A 20,726-nucleotide genomic window follows, 5' to 3' on the forward strand; every position below is an offset into this window, starting at 1 on the left:
AGGGGCGAGGGCCCCGATGTGATGCGAAGTGACAGGGTTTTATTTGAAAATCCCGGTCAGATCGGACAGCGAGGCTCACAAGTCTGCCTTCTTTACCTCGGCCTTTGTGAAGAATCTCTGCAGAGCGAGGGAGGAAAAAAAAAAGGGGGAGAGATTTAAGAAAGATGTGATTAAATTAAAAGAACCACAAGGACTGAAAAAACAGGAAAAAACGTCATATTTGTCTTTATACAGGGCAACAAATTCCCTCGAGCTGAACATCAGTTTGAAGCCAAATTACATTGCACTCATTCTTGTGTATGAACACAGCAAAGAGCTTATAATGATGCAGGAGTTTAACTTTTCTTATCTTTCTTTTCTAGCACATCAACAACGACCACATCCACGGGGAAAAGAAAGAGTTCGTGTGCCGGTGGGAGGAATGCTCTCGAGAGCAGAAACCCTTCAAGGCTCAGTACATGCTGGTGGTCCACATGCGCAGGCATACCGGGGAAAAGCCGCACAAGTGCACAGTAAGCATCCTCCTGTTTGAGCAGTGGACTTAATTTATTTGCAGATAAAAAGCTGTTTTACATCAACCTGCTGATGCTCCTCTGCTCTGTCTCCCTGCAGTTCGAGGGCTGCAGCAAGGCCTACTCCCGTCTGGAAAACCTTAAGACTCACTTACGCTCCCACACTGGAGAGAAACCATATGTGTGTGAGCACGAGGGCTGCAACAAGGCCTTTTCCAACGCCTCCGATCGGGCAAAACATCAGAATCGCACACACTCCAATGAGGTAATGAAGAACAACTTCAGACTTAAACTAATACAGCGCCTGTTCCAAACCTGCCTGTTGGTTTGGCCTGTGTGTGATGCTGGTTGCAGCTTTTCTTTCTGAAACTGTAAAAGTGACCTGCAGTACTTGAGCCACGGCAAATAAAGACCAGCTGCAGGTCCACAGAACCCAGATTTTATTAATTTTGAACGTATCATGTGTCCAAATCGCAAAATTCGACAGTGCACTTCCTTGGGCCCTTAACAATAGTCAAGTGTGAAGCCGATAAGATGAGTGGTTATCAAAACATGTGTTCCACAGACAGATTTCTGGAATTGTTCGATTGATGTTTGCATGCTCCTCATCCTCTCCTCTTCGTCTTTTCATTTTCAGAAACCGTACGTGTGCAAAATCCCCGGCTGCACCAAGCGCTACACAGACCCCAGCTCCTTGCGCAAGCACGTGAAGACGGTGCACGGGCCGGAGGCGCACGTCACCAAGAAACAGCGTGGAGATTACCCGCGCCCTCCGCCCCAGCCACGGGAGCCAGGGAGCAACGGCCAGGGCCGGTCGCCGGGGCAACTGCCCCTAGGCGGGTACACAGACCAAAGGGAGTACAACCACGCTACCTCAAAACAAGATGACTGTCTGCAGGTCAAGTCCATCAAGACAGAGAAGCCAATGGTGAGACTTCGTTCATCCGATTTACTTCCTGACGCTCAAACCTTTAACATTAATATCTCCTTTAATACTTTTACAACTAATTCTTTACATAATAATCTGAGTATTTCTGTTAACACTGAAGGCATGCACATTAACCCCTGACGTCTTCTAACGAGTAAATCTTTTCTTCTGTTCAATGCTTCGGCATGCTCCTCCCTTTCTTTCTAAGGACAGTGGGTAATCAGGTGAGATAGGTGTCCCTTCACATTTGTAAAGTCTAGTCTCTTTATCACTTCTTCTCATCCTCTGACATCTGCATGACACTTTTCACCCACTTGCCCATTAAGATTTGTTGCCGTCGTAGGTTTCCTTCATCCTTCACATTCATAAAATCTACAAAAGTCGATGCATTTCTCTCTGGACTGTGAACAATTTCAAAAATGTCTGATAACGTCAAGGGCCCCACTGTGCAGCCAAATCCGCTCAATAGGAAACAGGGCGAATACCATTTAAACACTGCCGACACTTGATGCCAAAAAAAGTGATTCCATTATTCCTCAGTGCATCATAGTTTCTCAGATTCAGTAAACAACCTAATTAGGCACCAGCCAGTCTCACAAGAGGCTTTTATCCTATTTGTCGAACCTCTGAAAACTGCGCAAAACATGATTTTCTCTTGAGGAGCATTTTTTCAAACATCCCCAGTGGATCACAGGAGGAGGCATTACTCATGTCTCAGTAATGTACAAAACTGTGTTGAGCAAACTCCTTGTTTTTCCTGAGTAAGACATGAATAATTATCATTTTCTGTCGTCATAGGAAATGCATCCTTCAAAGCATTACATTGTATGATTGTTTGTGACATAAGACACCGTATATATAACTTTCCCAGTGTTACAAATCTAGATGATTATCCTCATTTTGTGTTTCTTTCTTTCTCTCCCCTCTTCTCCCAATCTTTCGTTTTCTTATCGCGTCCGTCAGACGTCTCAGCCAAGCCCTGGCGGTCAGTCTACATGCAGCAGTGACCAGTCCCCCGTCAGCACCTATCCCTGCAGTGGAGTCCAGCTTGCTGTGAGCGCCGGACGCTCGCCAGGGGAGGGGCTGGAGGAGGACGAGGAGAAAGAGGACAACGAAGAGGTGGCAGAGGAGGAGTGCGAGTGCGAGTGCGAGCGGGCCCCCATCATGGACTCCACAGTCTCCACGGCAACCGCGGCCATGCTGACCCTGCAGGCAAGGCGAAGTGTCGGCCGCCCCGTGCGCTGGATGGAGCACATCAAGATGGAGAGGCTGAAGCAAGTGAACGGAGCACTGCCCAGGCTGGGGACCCTGTCCCCTACACCGCCCCCCAAAGGCTCCACATTGCCCAACATCCTGGGGAAGGGTCAAACTAACTTTTAAAACTTTTTTCAATTTGATTTGGTTTGAAAATCCTTAAATCTGAGATCCAAGAGGGTATGAAGAGTTTTACTTTGGCCCACAGCCCTGACAAAATGCTCATAGTAGCCAATTTGACACAGAGAGCTCATGCGGGCATGTTCCAGTGAAAAAACACCTGCTCACCAGATTTACACATCACCGGAAATATGTGTAACATGACATTTGGAAAACGAATTATCCAGAACACCATCTTGTCTTTTTTGGCTGAAGCATTCGGGCAAAACAAAGGCTTAAAATGTATGTTATGCTGGAAAATGGTATCAAACCCATATCAAGCTGTGTATCATATCAGGGGGAAGAGCATGTAACAATGTTTCATGGCTAAGTGCTGCCAGTTGTCTGTGGTAACATCTGTTTTCAGGGATCTCTCTGCACTTGAACGTAACTTATTCGTCTTCTTCCCTCTCATCCTCCTGTTATCTCCCTTTTTACCACATAATTTCCTTGTTCTCTCTATCTATGTGCACGTTGGCTTCATTTCCATTTTTTTTCCCTCTCTGTGTTTCTCATCAGGATCCTGTCTGGGCAGGCAGTCGGGGGTGTCTGCTCCTCAGCCACCCATTCATGCTGAGCTGGGAAGCACAGAGCTAACAGTGCTCAATTTGCTCCGGGACCGGCGTGACAGCAGCGGCAGCGCGACCAGTTCGGCCTATCTGAGCAGCAGCCGACGCTCCTCTGGCATCTCCCACTGCTTCTCCAGCCGACGCTCCAGCCAGGCTTCCCAAAATGAGGGCACAATGGCAGGCACCCACCACCGCCGCCTCCACAACCTCAGCTCCACCGACTCTTACGACCCCATCTCCACTGATGCCTCCCGCCGGTCCAGCGAGGCTAGCCAGTACGGAGGTGGGGTAGGAGGCGGGGGTGGAGGGCTATTCTCATTTGGGGGCTGTGGAGGTGTAGGAGGAGTAGGCATAGGAGGAGGAGCTGGCTCACGGGGGATGCTCAATTTAACCCCAGCACAGCACTACCACCTGAAAGCCAAGTATGCAGCGGCAACTGGTGGCCCACCCCCCACGCCTCTGCCCAACATGGAGCGCATGAGCTTGAAGACTCGCATGGCCATGATGGATGATGGTGGGAGCAACCACTGTTTGCCACCTCTAGTCCGGCCACATCACTGCGGCGATGGCACCAACGGGTACACCAATGGGTACACGGGACACGCAGGGTACAGGAGGAGGGTCCTCTATCCTGGTGAGGGGCCACTGAATGGGAACCGCAGGGCCAGCGACCCAGTCCGGACGCAGGCTCCTGATATGTGCAATCTGCCCCCGGTGCAACGTTTCAACAGCCTTAACAACCTCCACCCTCTTCCCCCTCTGTCTCATCATTCTACGCCCGAAACGCGTAACTTTAGCCTACAGAACTACACACGCTCAGAGGGCAACCTGCAGAGAGGTCTGCAGCACTCACCGTACACTCCCAGCATCGCAGAACATGCAGCCTTAGAGGCCCTGGCCATGGAGGATGACAGGGAGGCTGGCCTGTTGCTTGAGGATGAGGATATGCTACCAGATGACCTTGTGCAGTATCTCCACTCCCAGGTGGACGGCGGCTCCTACATGCACATCGAGGACCAAATAGCTTCTAACCAAAGGGACGCCTCACATCCATCTGCGGAGGAGATGGAACAGATCCAGACATCAGGGTTGAATTTAGCCTTCCCTGGGTGCCATAGTCTCCAGCAGCAGCAGCAGATGGCAGAAAGGAAGAGCCCCAGTAAGCTTCCCATTCAGTGGAATGAAGTGAGCTCCGGTAGTGCTGACAGGTCTCCTCAGAGGGCACAAAACCATCACTCCCAGTGTGGAAGGTGGTCGGGCACAGAACATAACGTATCTGCACCTTTTGGTAGGTTTGGTAACATGGTAGTTCAGCAGCAAGTGCCCGTTGATTTCCAGAACAGCTGCTCTCAAGCAAATCAGCCCGAAAGTGCTTACTGCAGCCCGACGGTGAAGCTAGAGAATCAGCGTAACTCCTGCATGAGAGGTACTAGTCACAACTCCGCCAACATCTTTGGTAGGCCGAACTTCTCAGAGACCGTTGATGAGCCTCTTCTCCAGGGCTTCAAACAGCAAGTCTCTATTGGACCTCCGAAACAGAGCCACTTCGAGCAGAACCACAACAGCAGCACCTCTTGTCAGGTTGGGAACCACCTCAACCTTAACAGGGGCTCCATGGACAACCTCCACAGCCTCTCCCAGGGAGCCACCCTTCACCACAGTCGGCAGATCCATGTCCCTCGCCCTCCGATGAACAGTTACAGGAACATGGTCAGGACCCAGCAGTACCTCAATGCCGAGAGCGCCAATGAAATCCAGGCAAGCCTCAACCAGCAGCAACAACTGCAGAGGAACGGGGACCACTGTTCCCTGGCACATCAGGTATCTGGGCTGAAGCTGGAGGCCCCAGACCACGGATACTTAGAGCAGGTGAATGGTGACTGCCTCTCTTATGAAGCAGCGGATCACAAGGCGTCCTCCTTCCCTGTCCTGGAGGACCAGTGCCTGCTGGACTCCATGGCTGAGTCAGCGAGGCAAGGTGGCGGCAGTGGCAACTCGGCGGCTCTTCTCTCCCCTGGCGCAGACCAGGTGACCAGCACGGTGGATGGCAACGTGCCTGGTGTGCTCGACGAGGGGGTGAGCCTGGACTTTGGTGTCATGCTGGAGGATGGCTACGATCAGGGCAGCTTGGTGTCGGGGGTGTTGAGTCCCTCCATCTTTCAGGGTCTGTCCAGGACCTCATCACGCCTGACCACCCCTCGAGCGTCCGCCACCTTCCACAGTGTCGCCCCTGGCCTCAACAACATGGCCATCGGGGACATGAGCTCTCTCCTCACCACGCTGGCCGAGGAGAGCAAGTTCCTGGCTATCATGCAGTAGCTGCTCTCTCTCTCTCTGCTTTCTCCTCTGTTCGGAAAAATGGAAAAAAAAAAGGAAGAGAAGAACTCTGGTGTATGTGAAGATGAAGACAAAAGTGGCAATTATGAGAACTTTATTATGTACGTAAAATGTTCTGAAATAGGCAGACGCCAAAACTCATTTATTTTGTAAAAAAAAAAGAAAAAGTCATCCCGCAAAGAAATGGGATGTGTCAAAATTATGTATAGTTAAATAGTTATATTCCTTTTCTGGAATGAAGGCTATTTTTGGAAGCCCTTCTCTTTGTATTACTATGTGATGGGGAGCAAAAGCTCACGTCTTTAAAACAGTATTCCGTGTATTGTCACTGTTTTTGCTGTACACACTGTTGGTTAAAACAAATGCATGCGTTTAAAGGTTAAACATTGAACACTGTCTAAATACGTACATAGACGAGCCCATGTGCCAAGTATCTACAGTTCTGATCCCCACAGGTACAGAAGCTCTAAATCTAGCAGGTGAGACACGGGTCATTACATGAACAGGCCCTGATGAAAAAACTTTATATATCATACGTTTTAAGAAGTGGTATATTTACATTTGTTGTCCTTTTGTTTGTACGTTGCTTTTGTGAATCTGTAAATGTTTCAGTGCTTCTACCAACTTCTACCAAGTGGTGTTTTTTGTCCCGACGGTATCGAGTCCAATAATTGGACGCGACATTTCAAGACGCCGTAGATAGTCGTCTCCTTGATATATCTAAATGGCGTAAGGTACTCACAAGTGTATATAACAGTGTTTTTATATTGTTTGTGATAATCTGGGTTGTTTTTTTTTCGATTGCACGGTTGTTTGGAGCTGATGTGAAAATGGACATTTCCTCCTCGACGATCAAAGGTGACACTTGGTGCTTTTTCTGTTTGCTGACATGAACTGATACGAGTACTTTATGGTTTTAATCTGTCTTAACGACCGCAGCACATGGATTTTTCCTCCCATTGATGATAAGTGCTGTAAAGTGATGTGTTTTTGCTCCACAGGAAATCATCCGTATTGTTTTCTCCAAAGCTCTTAAATTCAGAATGTGTACTGCCACCGAGTATTGCAGTGACTTTGTCAACAGTGTTAGTTTTGCCTTGCGGTCGCACGCGGCTGCGACACAGAATATCGAGTAGTTTACCTTTTATTCAGCATCAAAACAATGAGGTACACGTTGTTTTATCGTTCTTTGGTACTACTTTGTCATTTTGTAGCCGTGCATTGATGGTGTTTTTCTTTTTTATCTTTTAAAAAAAGTAGAAATCATTTCCTTTGAAAGAAGGAAATTACACTGAGGTATGTGCCTTATACGTAATCTGCCTGTCGGTAAAGAGAGAGATCACTGCCAATCTTCCATTGTGAATTATGAAAAAAATACAAAAGAAACATGTAAAGTGTCTCATGAGACCTGGAGAAAAAAAAAGATAAAATTCTTAGAACATTTATATAAGAAAAGTCTGAATATCAGAAAAGTTAAGATTTGCGGAATGCATTCTACTTTTCTTTGATTTTGCTTTTTTTTTCTCTTTTTTTCCAAGTTTTCACATTTATTGTGCTTTTATATATTATATGTAAATACAATACTCTTTCTGTAGGTTTTAGCGGAGGAAATGGGGGGAGTATCCTGGGGCCTGTAAAGAACTGACTTTAAAAACACAGGGATTCCCAGGCCCTGGGCGGAGGCCAGACAGATCTGGCTCAGAGCGGAGCTTCATGTGCCCAGCGCTGCCCCTCCGCCAGAAGAGCCACTTTGCTCTTTTATAACTGAATACAAATGTTTGTATGGTTTTAATAAAAACGGAAATTATATTTTAAGTCTCTTTTCCTCTTTATAAGCTGGTCTGATCATGTGAAATGCTCCAGTTTGAACTGTGTTTTTTTTTACTAACTAACCCAAGATGGAAAATAAAAAATAATTAGAACAACTTTTTTTAATTTTGCACAGAAACACATTTATGCAACCATGTGAACTTTATTAAAAACTTTATTTAAAAAAACTGTGCCAAGACAAATGTGGTTTGAAGTTTGCTCAGATATTTTTCAACAATTTCCTCATTTCAAATAAACAAAGTAGTTTTTAATGTGTAAAACTCAAACACTCGTCACCCTCAATGACTTCATTCATACCCTGTGCATCTGATGCCCTCTTCTGATCGTCACAGGAAATTACAACTAACAGAAGCTTTGCAGTGTGAATTTCATCCTATTTTTTATTTGCTAGCAGTTATAAATAATGTTTGGTTATTTATTCAGATTAAAAGCAGTCGCACCCTCGTCCCTCTGAGTTGAGATTAAAGCCAGTACTTGTAAGTGTCCTTCCCCATTCACACCGACCTCTTTACCTGTGGTAATTCCACTGTAACACATGTATTAACAGACGACTTCAGGCCGGCAGCCCATCAGCTCCAATCAGACGTCCTTCATCCCACATCTTGCATCACGCCACAACTTTCCGGACGATGTAAAATGGTCAAATCTTTTCTAAAGCGAGTCTCCCATTATGCTTTTTTAGAAGCTCAACACTCGTGCAATCATTCGAGGGAAATGATGGGTACGGTTACTTCTCCGCTGCGGAGAGAGGGAGCATGAGAGGAAATTGTTGCAACTGGATGCGAGATGGATCGTGCTGCAGCAGTGAAGGGTCAAAAACATTTTTCTCCCCCGAAAATATTCCATCTCACTCACTCTTACATCTTCAGACTACACTGACATGCGAGGATCTTCCCCAGCGAATCACAAAAGCACTTCTTGGACAGTGAAATGTCAAAGTATGTACGTGTCTGTTAATCTACTTAGAAAACACATTAAAATGAATTTAACTACTGATGTAAAATCATGATAAAAAGAGGAAAAGGGGGTTTGGTTACAATAGGAAACATTTTATTACTAAAAAACATCTTATATTGAAGGTGCTCTTTCAGCAGCGTTTCCACAACTATTCTTTATTGAAATCACAAGAATTGTTTTTTTTACCACTTAAATGGGGAAAAAAACAAATTAATCATACATGAAATGACAGTAACTATATGGACTATTTACAGAAGTGGAGAGAAGGGTCACAGGTGTGGCTTCAACCGGCCCGCAATGTTTCGGTGTTTTAACACACGAGGCTCAAACAGGAGGCACTTGAATGTGAGAGCCTTAAGAGCCGGGGCCGAGCCAGAGAGCTGGAGGGAGAGGAGGGTAAAATAACAAAAAAACACGGAAACATCCAGCAACAGAAACAATGACTATCTGCATTGAAATGAATAAAAAAAAAGAAATGGTTGTAAGGAGTACATAGTATGCGTCTATTCCTTCAGCGCAGACCTCAAGGTCTGGATACTTGGTTGGGGGAAGAGGGAGTCGAGGGGGGAGTTGCCGTCACATGTGGGACACTGATGCACAGACAGAGCATTTACACAGGCCTGCACCACAGGAATCTAGAGCACAAAGGGTGCACATTCAAAAGCATGCATCGCCCCACAATGAGCAATGTGGTTAAAAAAAGAACGATGTATTTAGATGTCTGCAACTATGACAAAACTCAGCCGTCTTCTGCTTCAGATTGTTAATGCAATAGACACAGCGGTATTTACAGGAATTATATTCTTCTTTTGAACAGTTTTCACTCCGATGCCAGTTAAATAAAAAAAGAGTCCGTGACTGCATTTGTGAAGGGAAGAAAAATCAATGTTTTCGAGGGCTACCATTTCAATGATCTATTTACAATAAAACAGAATTGTGAATCCACGAGGAAGAACAAAAACAATCCACGACATTCTGAACAGACGTCTGTGGGCCGGCTGCAGAGTCCCTGTCAGAGCTGGTTTAGTGGTTGTTTCTCTCCGCCGGCTCTGGGAGTGCGTGTGTGGCGTTCAGGGTGTTAGATCTTCTCCTGGATGAAGGGGTGCTGCAGAGCCTGGTTGATGCTGATGCGTTTGGCTGGGTCCAGCATCAGGGTGGAGTCCAGCAGGTCCTTCAGCTGCATCACCTTCTTCCTCTGGTCCTCAGGCAGACGCTGGCCTCCTATCATGTCCGCCAGCAGGTCTTTGGTGGGGTTGATGGTGCTCATCACCGTCACCTTTTCCTGGTGGTGCCGAGAAATAAAAGGAGAAGATATTAATAAATAAATACAGAACATGTTAGATACGTAAATTGTCAGATTTAAAACAGGAAAATAACATTTAGGCTTGTTGTTAAAATGACAGGAAATGTTTTGTAGAAATGAGTCTGAACACTTTACCCTTTCTGTTACTTTGTCCACTTCAATGTACAGGAAGTTCAAGTTCTGATCGAAGTGCTGGTCTTTGAACAAACCTTTACGGATCATCTGAGGAGAGAAAACACATTATTGCATCAGTCATCACTTCTTGGACAAACAACTAAAAGGAGCTGAAATTATATGATGGAATTTCAACCTTGTTGGGCATCTTGCCCTTCAGGTCCATCGCCAGTTTGATCATGTGATTGTTGGAAGATCCAGGAAACAGGATTTTGCCGCTGTAGAGCTCGGTCAGTGTGCAGCCGACAGACCACATGTCAATACCGTAGTCGTACGGCTTCCCGATGACTGTAACAGAAACAAACTGTGAGGCAGGTTCAGGCTTTTAAATCGTGAGATCAGTGATTAATACAAATAGTGAAACCTACTGATTTCTGGAGCTCGGTAGAACCTGCTGACCAGGTACGGTGTGATGTCGTTGTCTGCGACGTGGGACGCAGAACCGAAGTCACAGAGCTTCAGAATGGTCTTTGACTCATTCACCTTGTAAAAACAGACAAACACATCAGTACAGATCAGGAATATGAACAATTAATTGACTTAGCTGTGATCCTGGTTAAATTCTGCTAAATTCAGACCATTCGAATCGTCTAAATTTCAATTTCCATTTAATCAACAGGGAGATTAGTCGCTAGGAAAATCCCTTCTTCATCATTTGAGTATCTATCTTGAGTTTAAAACATTTAAAATCCTACCAGGATATTGTCCGGCTTGATGTCAGCGTGGAGGATGTTGCAGCGTTTGAGCAGCTTGAGAGCCAAGAAGAGCTGCTGGCTGTAGGATCGCACAGCCTTGATATGGAGCCCCACATCTTTGCCATATTTCTTCAGCACCTCTCGTAAATTCATACTATGGAACACAGAATTCAGAAGGTCGTTAGCGAGCGGGAGCAGCACATTACTGTACCAAATGATGCACAGACTGAGAGGAAGGAGGTTGTTTCCTCTTTCAGTACCTGAGAGGCTCGAATACCAGACACAGATGCTGCTTGTGGTAGAAGTGTCTGAAAAGACGAAGGCAGTGGAACTTGTCGTCGGGATCTGCGTCGTTCAGCTTCTTGAGGAATTCTAACTCCTTCAAACCCGTCTTCTGCCTGTTCACGAAAAAACATCATACATGTTGTTCATCAATGCAAATCCAGTCAAAGAAAGAGCTGCATTTCTAAGCACCTCCACCGGTTTAGTTTGACATTCGTGTTCTTGGTTCACTCACATGAGCTCGTTGTTTCGTATGATCTTGACTGCCACCTCCTGGCCGCCCCTTGCAGTGTCCCTGGCCCTGATCACGTTGCTGAACACGCCTTGGCCGGTGTAACCATACACGTCATAGCGCTTGTCCAGTGTCTCCCCAATGTTCACCCCTAAATAACAAAGGAAAAGGATAAAGTCAACTCTGAATAATCATTATATTGAAAAGTCTAGACAGGAGATACGACTACGTTTTATTTGTACGTTGCCACAACATCAAACAGGCATTCATAGATGTTTCCCCTGATTCAGAGTCGTAGAATTCGAGAGGCATCACTTACGGTAGTAACCCTCAGCATCCGTCCAGTTGTCCCTGAGGTTGGGGTTCTCCTTGAAGTCCTTCCCTACGCCTGCTGCTCTCATCCTGGCACTCTGCAGAAACAAAAATCAAGTCAGCGTTTCCTTTTATTTTGTTCTCTTCTAAACCTCGAGACAAGGCCAGTAAAATAGACGATAAAATGCAAGGAACATGTCGTAATACTCACATCAAAGTCCGCAGCAAACATGTCGTCTGACTCTATGAACATGTCGGGGGCTGAAGGCTTCTTTGGATTGGCTCCTGGAACAAAGGACAACAGTAAAACACCACATGATGGGTTTCTCGTTGCTCACGCTGTTGTAAAACAGAATATGTGGAACATGTGTTTGATTCACATACTCTGCAGAGATCAAAACATGCTGCAGGTGCTGTAGAGACAGCCAGGCTTTGGATTACAAGCCAGCAACTGAATGAACACATGACAGAAAGAAACAAAATTAAAACCCCTGCATCACACAACTCTGTGGTTCCAGCACAAATCACACCACATCATTTTTGTTGTTGTTTGTTTTCTACACTGGTATCTTTTGACCAGTTTGTATCACAATCACAAAAGTGCCAGATTTTACTCAACTGCAGGGAGGAACCAGTATTGCTGCACGTTTATGGGTCAAGACAATACTACCAGTCGATTTTCACGTTTGTAAACTCCTTCGGCCGCATCTGCTGAACTCGTTGAGATGGAACTGGAGAAAACTTGATTGTAAGAGCATTGAAAAATTGCCATTTTGGTTTCTATAAAGATTCCAGTGCATTTATCAAAGAGGGATCATTTTTGTCACATTAGGCCTCAAGCCTGTACAAATATCACCATTACATGTGGACAGCTGCGGTTTAACTACAGAGCACACGTGTAATGGTGCGGTTCATTCAGTTGGCCTTGTACGCCAACACACGTGCCAATGCTGAGCAGGACATTTACCGTCTTTCTCCTGGGCGATGAGGTTGTGCTTGGCTTTGATGTTGGCCTCGAAGGTGTTAAGATTCTCGCGTTCATACTCCTTAACGTCTGCAGCGACTCGCTCCAGGATGTCGTCGGGCGAGGGCGAGCGGCTGCGTGTGCTGCTCTGGGGGCTGCTGGGCTCCGACACCATGTTGCTGTCATCGTTCCCCACTTTGTATTTCTGTAAAATGTCACGGACAAAGAGACGATGGGATTGCAATACTTTACTGGATGGCATTTACCAAAGCGTTAGATCGGGTTCAGAATATTTCTGCACAGACCTGGACAATGGCCAGGCGCTGCTGGCGACGCTGTTCGATCAGAGCTTCTTCATCTACTTCTTCCCCGTCAAAGTCTTCCAGGCTGAAAACACAAAGTTTATGCTGATACATTAATCCATCAAAGAATCTGATGTGAAAAACATTTGGCATGAACAAACTCAATCCACTTTTAGTGTGGTAGGAAGCAGCAGGAGAATAAAAGGGACAAATAAATAGATTCTTTTGTTATTTTCCTTCACATGTAAAACTCAAATATCTCCTTCTACTCACACTTCTTCCCCGGAGGACTCCTTGTCGACCTTCATGCCCTCTGACAGACTCCCCTTGAACTTGTCTTCATCTCTGCTGCGCCGCCTCCTTCGATCCCGATCGCGTGACATTGAGCGGCGGTACTGCCTGGGCCGACCATACCGGTCTCTGTCTCCAGCCCTGTGGGGACGAGACGTCAGGGAGAGATGGTTCATTATCTCATAGAAGTCACATTACAACTGGAAAACTGAATGGAAGTTAAGTTAAAGACTTTAAACACTAATTTGAAGTGAAAAAAACAGGACAGTAGCCTGACAGCATTATATAACAAACATTAGATAAACTACATTGTGAAATGGGCCATCACCTGTATCCCAGTGGAGACCTGCTCCGTCGGCGAGGGGAAGAGCGGGAGCGTCGTCGTGGTGACAGGGATCTTCGTCTCAGAGGTGAGCGACTCATCCTGCGGCGAGCGGCTGCTCGAGGACTGTTCTCTCGTGACCTGTCCCGACCCGGCCCTACATCTGCCCGCATGCGTTTCCTGTACAAACATAAGAGACGTGGATCGATAGGTTGAATTGGACAATCTACACTTAAACCAAACATTTGTGATGCAGATGAATTACAACAGACTTCCAATGAGAGCTTTCAAATACTGCATCTCTTGTTTTAAATCTTCTATTTTTAATACTTAATTGATGTCTTTATTCAATTAGTTTTTTCACAAAACCCTGTATAACAACAAGTCAAACCAGCTCTGGTCACCAACCTTAATGGTGACTCCTGCCTGTCGATGTCCCTCCTCCTCAGATCTGGTGAACGACTACGGCCTCTCCTGGGTGGGGACCTTATTCTGGATGGAGAGTTGCTCTGTTTTGAAGTCCTGTCCACGGCACTCGCCGCGGGTTGGCGGGCTTCTCTCTGGCGAGGGGAAGGACTGCGTTTCCTCGCGGGGCTCTGAGGTCCTCGTCTGTAAGGTGAGCGGTTCTCTTTCCCCGATGAAGCGTCCTTGGATGGAGACTTGGCCGGCCGCTTGTCCCGGTCGGCATCGGGACGACTCGGCCGCTCTCGTCCAGGTGATCGGGACCGTCGGGTTGGTCTTTCCGGGATTGATCTGTCTTCCCGCTGAGGAGAGGAACGTTTATCAGTGCGGCCGCCTTTCTCCTCTCCTCTCCATGTAGAGGGAGAGTTGGACTTCCTTCTCTCCTTGGACCTATCGGCGCTGTCTGAACACTTTCTGTCTTTAGACCTGCTTCTGCCACGGCCTCTGTCCTTTACCCCTGTGTCCTTGGTGCTTTTGGTCACCTTGTCCTGCTTGGACTCCTTAGCAGGCCTGTCCGCTGACTTACTGCGACGCTTGGCGCTGGACTTACCGCCCTCGGTTGAGTCCCGTCTCGATTTCCCACCTTTTCCTCCTCTGGGAGATATGGGTTTGCCTGAACTGCCCCTTTGACGCTGCTCTCCATTTCTTACCCTGGCTTCTCCGTCCTCCTCTGATCCAGAGTTATACCCCTGAAGGATCAAGCCCATGCCGGACTGAACCTTGCCCTCCATCATCTGGCTGTCAAGCTCAGCTTTGATCATCGCTCTCTGTTTCTCCAAATCCTCCAGCAAGGCTCTGTCGTCTAGACTCGGATTCCCAGAGGAGGGGGAAGTTTCAACTTTTTTATGGCTGGAGGTGCCAGATAAGAGAACAGCAGCAGAGGGAGAGGCGCCCTCTTTGCGCTTGTGTTTCCTGTGTTTATGACGATGTCTGCGTTTGCGGTCCTTGTCCTCGTCAAAGGTATGTTTGTGCTTTTTGTGCTTGCTACGATGCTTGTGTTTTTTCCTCTTGTGTTTACCGCTGCTGCTGTGATGCTTGGGCCCCTCCACTGTCTTCTCGCCATTGGTTTCTGCTTCTCCCTACGATGAGACAATATAGCAGCTTGTCAGTTGATTCAGGTGTCAGATCATCACAGTATTCAACATTTAAGATATGTTTTCTTCAAATTTTATAAGGTTGTACTCATCCAGATTGTATGTACAAAATAGTAGCTCGCAGTATTATTGTAGATGAGGAAACAACATAAGAACATTTGGAATTATGCAGTTTAACTTTTCCAAATTCCATCTGCATATTCCCATAAACTTGGAAAATCAAATTAACAGGAATCTTTTTTTGACTTGAATTTAAAATTAAGAGTTTAAGTCACAATCATGACGTCAGCTGTTGTCCACCATTACCTCTTCCCCCTCCTCTTCTTCTTCCTCTTCCTCAGACATCTCTCCACTGTCCTCATTCCCACTTTTTTCCTGGCTTTCCAGATCCGGCTTCTTGTTTGACAGGGAACAGTCTTCGATGATGGTGCTGAAACAACAAGACACTTGAGTTAATTATAACCAATCAACCGTAATAAAAATAGATCAAACGTGTTGAATTGAGAAAACGTCGGAAGTATTAATCTGTGTGATATGAACGTGATAGTTTTGGATCATTTGTTGAATAAAACATTTAAAGTTGACAGCTCAGACTCTGGGAAACAGGGATGATCAGTCATCACTGGCAGCAGCGAATTACACTGATGTCTTTAGCTTGACAACACACTGAGGACATGAAGCCTGGAAGCAGCTTCATCCTTGTTGTGCCTCTTCATCACCAGTAACCAATAGCAACCAGGGCACAGGGGAGATTTGGTTGTAGGGGAAACCACCATTTATCCAACACAGAACAAATATCTGTGGATTTATATTTCTAAGCCTTTGCAACAGTGATCCTCCTTCACTATAAAATGATATGGCAGACATCGTGCTAATGCTAAAATACAGTGAAACCAATCAGTTGTTAGCTCTACACCCACGTTTAGAATAACCTGTAGATCCCCACAAGCACATCTACCTAACGCTGAGTAAATAGTGGTTACGTAATGTGCTCGATTTACATAGAAACTGCACAATCGTGCATTTTAAGAACAATGGCCAGTGACGTAAACGTGTTTATTAAAGTGTTAGAGTCAACCATGTGTCCGCAGGTGCACTTCCTCTTCCCCCTTCCCCTCTGAGATCCACCGCCAACACGATCTCCACTCATTAGCTCGGGTGCTAACCGCTCTTAGCCAACTTGCAGCTAACAGGCTACCTCCTCTTGCTAGCCATGCTAGCCCGAGTCCCAGGGTCGCAGCTGCGGCGCCACACCGTTTGACCACGTGTGGCCCGACAGGTGGAACACGAAGGTAAACACACGACCCCCCACGGTTCACGTGTACGTGCGCGCTGCGTGTTTCGCGACACTTGACGCGGTGTGAGCCACAGAGCGTTAGCAGGGTTAGCTAGCAGCGTTAGCCGGTGGCTGGTGTGCGATTCATTAGCTCCGGTAACAACGTGAAGCTGCGGCTCAGCCGCCGCGTTCCCGACCAACAAAACACTTCCTCCACACGCGAGGAGCGCAGATCAGTTCGTGTCTCGATCTAACGGATGTTTCATCTTGAATAAAGTCACTTACACGTGTTCGTTGCCATTATTCATTCTGCTGGACGCGATGTCCATTTCTACGTCGGCCATTTTCCTCAGCTGAGGGGACCTCTTCTTTTCCCACTATTTTGAAAACAGACGTGCAGCGATATGAAAACACAGATGCGCCCCCTGCCGGGCTGGAGGTGAACGGTAAGCTTTCAAAACTAAGTTTGTGTTTCTTCCACCAGGGGGCGCGCTTGTGTTCAGAATTTAATGTGTGCACACCAGCACGTGGGTTGATCACGGCGTCAATGGTGTCAATGAATTAATGCAACAGGAGAAAGACAAGTTCTGTATATATGATAATAATTTGCACCTGAAGAGAAGAACATGTGGAAACTGGTTCTGTGCAACAGCAGAAATTTGGTTTCACTGGGGATTGAACCCAGGACCTTCTGCGTGTAAAGCAGACGTGATGACCACTACACTATGAAACCACTGTGCTCATCAGCGTGGTCATAGGCGTCTGGAAGTTATAACAGTGTCTTATTCAACATATGGAGTCTTGGCCAAACAGTTGAAGTTTTGTCTGGAACAAATTGTCATGGCTCATATTTATAGTATAATCTACTTTGTTGGGGCCATATTATAGTTTCTGCTTTAATTTAATTTTATATTTATGTCTTACACAGGCGACCACGTGCAATACTGTATTTTGAACACTGGGTGGAGCAGAGGAAACGCACAGGTGATAAAGATCAGGTGTGTGTGTGCCTGAGTGTGTGTTTGTCAGTGTTATGTTGTGTTAAACTGAATTTGATTTGAACTATGGTTTGTCCTCTACCTGTGATAAGGTGAGTACAAAGAAATGTGTCACCACACTCAAAGATATGCAGCACACTGGACATTGGTTTATTTTGTTTACCCAGAACATGGGTCCAGACAAGTTCTCCCCATTAACCCCTCAGAGGCTCAGATGTATTTGGTTGACATATTTTTAAGTTGGATGACACAGTATGTTGATATGTTGAAATCTCATATTCTAAAGATAGAATTCACTGTTTCCCTCTTCAGAAATAACAATGACAAGACAAGAAAAACAAAGTATCTTGAGTTTTCCTTTGCTCTGCACAAGAAGGTGTGTGAGTAACTTTTCTGATGTGACAGCTTCTTATACCATTGATACTCATCAGAGCTGCTATGGTAGATTATCATGATCCTTCTTAGAAAGGAAAACAACAAAACGTTTATTGGAAAGAGTAAAAACACCAAACACCACATCCGATTTACTGAGTTGCTTCAAAACACTGAAAACCGATTTACATGGTGAAAAGGATGCGAGAAAGAGTAGAAAATAACAAGTGAGCAGCAGCTTCTTGACGCAGCTCATCACTTCACATTCAAGGATGCCAGAGCAGTCAGGGGGAGGTCATTATCTGCACTTGACAGTTTTATACGAAGCAGTAAATCCTGGTAGTGTGAAGCACCTGTGGTGGCTCCCTCACAACAGTGTGAAAGTAATGGAGGCATGTATATATATATATATATATATATATATATATATATATATATATATATATAACATCAGTAATTGTGACATCCTGGCAGATGGGACGGCAGATCCGGCAGACGACAGTTCTGCAGGTGTTAACATCATCATCGTCTGTGTTTTATTCGATAAAAAAATAACTTAAAAAAACTTAATTTGATTCAGTTTCAGATTGTGGAATAAATTATATAAATCTAAAAGTCTGATGGGACCCTGTGGTATAAGTACACAGACGGTCCAGGGGCTGTAACTTATGTTCTGGGTCCGCTGCTGTACAGTGCATCTCAGATTTATACAGTAAAGTCACAAGCTAGAGGTCTCACCAGATTAAAGTGTCACTTGTGGAGATATTAGATGTTGCATTAGTTGAGACCCGAGTCGCAGTGTGGTGAGTAAATCACAGAGCTGTGCAGAGTGAATGTGTGAAGTCTGCAGAAGAGACTCTCTGTGTGTCGTACAGTTTATGATTTATAATGTTGTGTGACCGGTTTGCAAAAGATTTAGCTCGGGCTCCAACTCACGTCTGACGTTTGCATTTCCATTATTCAACCTTTTTTTACTGTATGAACTCAGCCGTCACAAGTTAATACATCAGCTTCATGGATTTGAACATAGTTTAAATTAGTCTGTTCTGCAAGTTGTTAGAACTTAAAGCAGTTTGGTATTTTGGGAAACATTTTCCTGCTGAGATCGGCAGACGTTTTTACTTTTTCTATATTATATCCGTGAGTTAATATTATGCATGATTTAGTATTGATATTTTATCTGCATGCTTTTATATATTGTGTTTTTATGATTGTGTTGTCATTATCGCCTGCTTTTAGTTTGAAATGGACTATTTTTATGGGTTTATTTCTTACTTTGATGCTATAAAAAAAGATGGTTGTGTTTGTATCCAGGATATTATTGTTTCATTTCTGGATAGTGGAAGGAAATGGAGACGCTTCATCCGTCTATGATTGTTACCCATAGCTACGTTTCATTGTTGGGTGACCTCTAGTGGCTGTAGTAATTACGACATGAGCAAAGGAGGAAGACGACGTTAGGTGAAGATCCGATGTGAAGGTCACATGCTGCCATAGTCGAGCCAGTTCAGAACATGCTCCTATTGGTCCTAGAGACAATAAGATATACGGTTGTTCAGGTTCAAGGACGTGTTGTTTTTTTGCAGTAAAAACTGTGATAACGTTACTTCTGGATCAACGTTGACAGAACTAACTGCACAGATTTCTAAATGCTCCGACCCTGCAGGTCCCAGTCATGACTGCTGCAGCTGTAACTTCCCCAGCGAGGGAGTAAAGTGATCAAACATCAAGTCGGCCTCGTCTCTCAGAGCCTCCACTCTCCGAGCTTCACCGGAGGCACAATAAGGACGGGGCCATAAAACATCCCGTCCAACAGATGCTCGGAGAAGACAACCACAGTCCATTACAGAGCCCGTTAAAACCACTCACTAACCCACCGTCACCCCGGCCCCTGCACTGCTCGCTGGCTTTTGTCTTCCGCTACGTACAAGGACAGAGTTATGGCTCCGGACGACTTCCACCCAGTGAAGCTGTGCCACGGCTCACAATGCTGCTCAATAAAAAGAGAGAACGGCTGCTTCCATCAGCGCAGATGCTCTTTGCTCCCTGACAGATGTGTTCATCTTTATGTTTTTTCTCAACAGCTTTGCCTTATGAGCCTCCGATGTTTGGTTTTGCCTCAAACATATGGACTTGTCAGAGGGTGACACAGAGTAAGTGGGATGTGAGTAAAGTGAATCTGCAGATGATTTCACTGTATTCATCACAGAGGATTTGAATCCACAGCACGTCCATCGGTGCAGGTTCAGGGTGTGTCTGTGTCAGGGAGGGGGAGACAGATTAGAAGACAGGAGCTTCAAGGCCTAATCTTCCTCCTCGTAGCTGTAAAAGTTCATGTGGATGATAATCAAGCCTCCAAATGTTAGTGTAGAAAACTGTGCTGTAGGTCCGCCTCCCAGGTTACAAGATAAACAACGTAAAAAAAGATGCAACCCGGAGTAGTGTAGCTTTTTAAAAATTTAATTTTATAGGAGATCTTAATTTCCCCTGTTGAAACCATGGTGTTACCAAAACAGGCTGCGATACTCAATCATCATCCCTGAAAAAATAAGGGACTTTCTTCATCTTTTCATCTTAATCACGACCCATATTTATGAATTATAAGTTAACCACTAGCAGCGGTTATAGTAATTATGATGTAAGCAAATGAGGAAGTCAGGTGATGTTGTATAAAGAGCAAAACACTTTAAAGTAAAGTGACATATCTCTCAAAATGTAAAACTTGGGGTCTGAGATGTTCTCAATTAAAAACCCTCTCCCTATAACTGTTAATTTAGTGGTGTGCAGTTCTTGATCCTGAGCTAATCTTGAATTAATCCTATCCTCACCTACTCCAAATTCAAATTCTTATCTCAAACCTAACCCAAGTTGTTGCTTCTCCTAAATGAGACCAGATCTTTCCACACATTTTAATTTGAAGGCACAAACTCTCCCTCTATCTGATGCCAGTCTTTTCTTTTACAAAGCAACCATTAACATTTGCTCCTGCTCACTCATTTCCCCCCACAGAGTTCTGGCCTCTGCTGCTATGAGAATGGGTTTTAAGGGTGAGTGGGCAAAAGTCTATTTTTCCATTTAAAGTCGATTCTTTCGGAGGAGTT

General features: G+C 45.4%; 2 protein-coding genes and 1 non-coding gene across 3 annotated transcripts in view; 1 reads left to right on the forward strand and 2 right to left on the reverse strand.

The window, feature by feature from the left end:
- gli3 (GLI family zinc finger 3) overlaps positions 1–7,568 on the forward strand; it is a 93,806-nt gene extending 86,238 nt beyond the window's left edge. Inside the window, exons 11-15 of the mRNA XM_034572401.1 lie at positions 363–512; positions 613–777; positions 1,150–1,440; positions 2,404–2,803; positions 3,373–7,568. Coding sequence (XP_034428292.1) covers positions 363–512; positions 613–777; positions 1,150–1,440; positions 2,404–2,803; positions 3,373–5,741 — 3,375 coding nt within the window. The 3' untranslated portion in view covers positions 5,742–7,568. The remainder of the gene's footprint in view (positions 1–362; positions 513–612; positions 778–1,149; positions 1,441–2,403; positions 2,804–3,372) is intronic.
- Positions 7,569–8,680: 1,112 nt separating this feature from the next.
- On the reverse strand, positions 8,681–16,628 carry prpf4bb (pre-mRNA processing factor 4Bb). Its single transcript, XM_034572561.1, has 16 exons — positions 16,541–16,628; positions 15,286–15,409; positions 13,832–14,964; positions 13,430–13,603; positions 13,084–13,242; positions 12,814–12,895; positions 12,512–12,713; positions 11,756–11,829; positions 11,552–11,642; positions 11,236–11,383; positions 10,979–11,116; positions 10,719–10,872; positions 10,392–10,506; positions 10,160–10,311; positions 9,985–10,071; positions 8,681–9,828 (listed from the first exon to the last, which is right to left on the reverse strand). The coding sequence occupies exons 1-16, from the start codon at positions 16,597–16,599 to the stop codon at positions 9,625–9,627; spliced, it is 3,096 nt and encodes a 1,031-aa protein (XP_034428452.1). The 5' UTR covers positions 16,600–16,628; the 3' UTR covers positions 8,681–9,624.
- A 287-nt stretch (positions 16,629–16,915) lies between these two features.
- Positions 16,916–16,988, reverse strand: trnav-uac. Its single transcript has one exon. It is a non-coding gene; the product is annotated as a tRNA-Val (tRNA).
- Positions 16,989–20,726: the final 3,738 nt, after the last annotated feature.

The sequence above is a fragment of the Hippoglossus hippoglossus genome, chromosome 20, assembly GCF_009819705.1.
Source record: "Hippoglossus hippoglossus isolate fHipHip1 chromosome 20, fHipHip1.pri, whole genome shotgun sequence".
NCBI classification, from domain to species: domain Eukaryota; kingdom Metazoa; phylum Chordata; class Actinopteri; order Pleuronectiformes; family Pleuronectidae; genus Hippoglossus; species Hippoglossus hippoglossus.